Here is a 3,512-nt window from a genome sequence, read left to right on the forward strand (position 1 = left end):
TTAAAATAGAAGTTGCGGCCCGATCATCAAATTATCATTAAGCGACAGGCCGTTTGTGTTTTTTTGCGAAGCGCTGAAGACGATACGAGTTTTCGTTGTGCAGCTCGACTCTTTGATAACGCTGTGATGTGGAATATACCAATTTGACGAAGGCACGTTACTTACCGACTCCATATGACCCTGATCCAACATATCGTGCAAGAATGCATGATATTGTTCTCGATGCTCGTTATTTAGCTCAAGCCTTCTTTCCATTCTTGACCAAGATTGTACCGCTATAGCCCATGAGTCACCTAATTTAATGTTTTGCCTAAATGGCAAATGCACGATAAAGCGTCCTTGCGTGTTTCGTCGGTGAGTTGTTTCGAATAGCTTTTCACATCTTGTCTCTTCAGTAGTAAAGTAACGAGTCTCCGGTAATTCATCAAGTGTCCACGCCTTTATCACTGCCTTTGTTAAGTCGATATCTGAATATAAGCAAGGAGATGTATTGTTCGATTTACCTAAAGTAGTTAACTTGCCGAACAGCACCCAGCCAAAAACTGTCTTCTGCGCGATCGGAGTATTAGGCGGGCCCTTTATAACCTCTGTTTCCAATAGAGAATACATTTCATCAGATCCTATAATTAAGTTTATGCGAGCTGGCAAGTAATACTGCGGATCAGCTAATTTTAGGCCTTCAATGTACGGCCATTTGGAAGAGTGTATTTTCGCCGCGGGCAAAGATTCTGTAAGCTTTGTCAACACGAGAGCAGATAGAGGGAATGTTTCGGTGACCTCCATTGGCGTCAACAACAATGATGTTTCGCCCTTTACCTTACCCTTTGAGCATCCGATTCCGGACACAATAACTTCACCTTTTAGCTTATTGTAATCTTTGAACACATGCTTCAGTTATAAATGAAGAGTGTGAGCCTGAATCAAAAAGCGCGCGCAAAACATGCTGTTTTCCGTTGAAGTCACATGCTCGTAATTGGGCAGTAGCGAGAAGAACGGCTTGCCTAAAGGTCGCGTCAGAATGTGTGCCCGAAGTGGTTGCTTCTGGTGCGCTTAGTGCGGCAGTGGCAGAGTACGACGAACGCCTTGCAAGTAAGGTGATGTTTGCATTATCACTATTTTTGGATGATTGTGAATTCGCAGTATCCATCGAAGTAGTGTAGGTTTCGGAATAATGAAGTAGCGTATGGTGGCGATGTCTGCATATTCTGCACGTTGATGCGCTTCGGCACTTGTCTCTTTTATGCATCTCGCTCAAACAGTTTGTACAAGCGTTTTTATTTCGGATTACGTCCTTTCGCGTGGTTACTGGGATTTCACGAAATTGAGGGCATTGATAAATTCTATGCTCACCAGAACAATACAAACACCGTTTGGAATCCGTCTGACCCCCTTGCGTGGCGTGATATGCATTTATTTTGTTTTTGGGTCTTGCTGCAGTCTGTTTCGTAAACCCAGTATGCGTTAACGCTGCCTCTAGCGAGCGACATTGAGTTTCGAGAAATTCCTGCAAAATATTAAGATCTACCTCTTGTTGTTCTCCAAGTGAAAGTTCCCATTGTCGTCTTGTTTCGTTTGCTAGCCTATGCACAATTACGTGTATAAACCATTCATCCCAATGTTGAACCGGCAGCGCCAAAGCCTTCGATGCACGAACATTTTGCATGATGGGGTCTAATACGCCTTTGATTACAGTGGGAGTGTCGCTGTTTGCCTTTTGCACCGAAAAAATAGCACGGAAATGATGATCTTTATTAACACGCGGAATATTGTACCGTGTTGTTAATAAATTCCAGGCTTCGCTGAAATTTGCATCTTGAAGTTTGAAATTTGAGATTAGTTGCAGCGGCTCTTTAGACAAGCAGCAGCGTAAATAGTGCAATTTTTGACTTCCAGTCAGCGTTTCGTGTTTTAGTACGATGGCATTGAAGCTGTCGAAAAATGTGAGCCATGTTGTCGGATCTCCTTCAAAATGAGGTAAATTAAATGCTGGAAGCTTGATGTTTGGAATGACAGATGTGCTGCGTGAAACCTCGCCTACTGTTGTTGTGTTAAGAGGAGATTGTGCTTCGAGCATTGCTTTGAAATTTGACATTGCGGATGCATACCATTGTTCGCCCTGTTCTCTTTCGTACTGTTCTGCTTCTATGGCGTTTGCTCCGCAAGACTCTTCCACAATTTCTTGAGCAATACTGAACCGGCCCCATTGTTCACGTAAAAGCTCTATGTATACTTCCAGCTGCTGTTTGGAGTATTTTCCGCTTTCAGCTTTACTGAGTTCAAGAGAGCGTTTAATTGCATTTCGTGCCGAGTCTCTTTTGTTCACAGACATTTCAATGCACTTCAAAACGGTGTACCAAAGAAATGAATATGACCTTAAAATAACCGTTTCCCTGATGTGCTCTTTTGCCTTACTGGCTGTAGGTTTCAATGAACATAAATAGTTTATTCACATACACTTTCACGGCAGCGAATGCAGGTGCACTTCTAGTTTTATTGTTTTTGTAGTCTGTATTTAGTTAATTGCGTATTCACTTTAGTACTTGCGATTAAATTAATTTTATATTGTTAAGCGATTTTTTTATATGCGTTAATAACCGAGATCCGGTCTGAAGGACCATCTTGCGGCAGTAGCGGAGTAAATTAATGGGCCGATTACGGATAGCAACACAACCACGGTTCGGTTGCCAGCTGGCAACGCAACTGGAAAGAAAATTTGTATTACGAATGGCAACTATCGTCAGTTGCTCTCGATTTATCGATAATCGAAACTGGACAGTTCGACAACCAGCAAGCGGCTGTAAACAAGCTGCGCGACTAAAAATAAATTATTAAAATAAAGAGTTTTAAAGAAAAGACAGCAATAAAGCTAAATTCATCACAGTTATTTGTTTAAGAGGAAGAGAAGTGCATGAACGCGGCCTTAAAGGATAATACAAATCCTCTAGAGCTACCGCGTGTACTGAAGCAAAACGTAATGCTCTCAAGGTATTTCTTTTGTTACCGTTATGTGTTCATTTTCAAATTATATTGAAGACTTCCAAAAGAAGCTGTTGTTGGTTAATAAACAGATGAACCCTTCGTTCAACTACAAAACCTCCGCTCATAACAGCTTGTGCATCTCTTCGATTTTTCGCAGAAGGAAGTGCCACAGCAATGACTTTAATTTGGAAAACTTGGTGTGTCGGGGTCGTTTTAAAAGAGGTACTTCAGTTGATAAAGGAAAAAATTTGCAATCAGTGTTCGCTTTTGTTTCGCCAAAAGAGCGTACTCCACGGGAACGAAAACTTCAAGTTGTTTTGTTATTTTCACCATATTCTGTAAAAGTAATTATTAAAATTAATTAATTATTAAAAAGTAAAATGTATGACACAATTTTCCAATTTTCGATCCTAAATACGCTCCAAAAATATTCCCAGCCACCACTAAAATGTAGTCGCCTGTATACACACTTTGGAGCAACTGCAGTTGTTAGTTGAAAGTTGCCAGTTGACATCTGTAATATCGTTTTGGCA

At 41.0% G+C, this 3,512-nt stretch overlaps 2 protein-coding genes across 2 annotated transcripts; both read right to left on the bottom strand.

The window, feature by feature from the left end:
* Nucleotides 1-783, bottom strand: LOC118743580. Its single transcript, XM_036476345.1, has one exon. The coding sequence runs from the start codon at nt 781-783 to the stop codon at nt 1-3; it is 783 nt and encodes a 260-aa protein (XP_036332238.1).
* Nucleotides 784-865: 82 nt separating this feature from the next.
* Nucleotides 866-2,329, bottom strand: LOC118743581. Its single transcript, XM_036476346.1, has one exon. The coding sequence runs from the start codon at nt 2,327-2,329 to the stop codon at nt 866-868; it is 1,464 nt and encodes a 487-aa protein (XP_036332239.1).
* Between the last annotated feature and the right edge of the window lie 1,183 nt (nt 2,330-3,512).

Source organism: Rhagoletis pomonella, unplaced genomic scaffold (assembly GCF_013731165.1).
Source record: "Rhagoletis pomonella isolate Grant_MI unplaced genomic scaffold, Rhpom_1.0 Rhpom_scaffold_00007, whole genome shotgun sequence".
In the NCBI taxonomy this organism is placed as follows: domain Eukaryota; kingdom Metazoa; phylum Arthropoda; class Insecta; order Diptera; family Tephritidae; genus Rhagoletis; species Rhagoletis pomonella.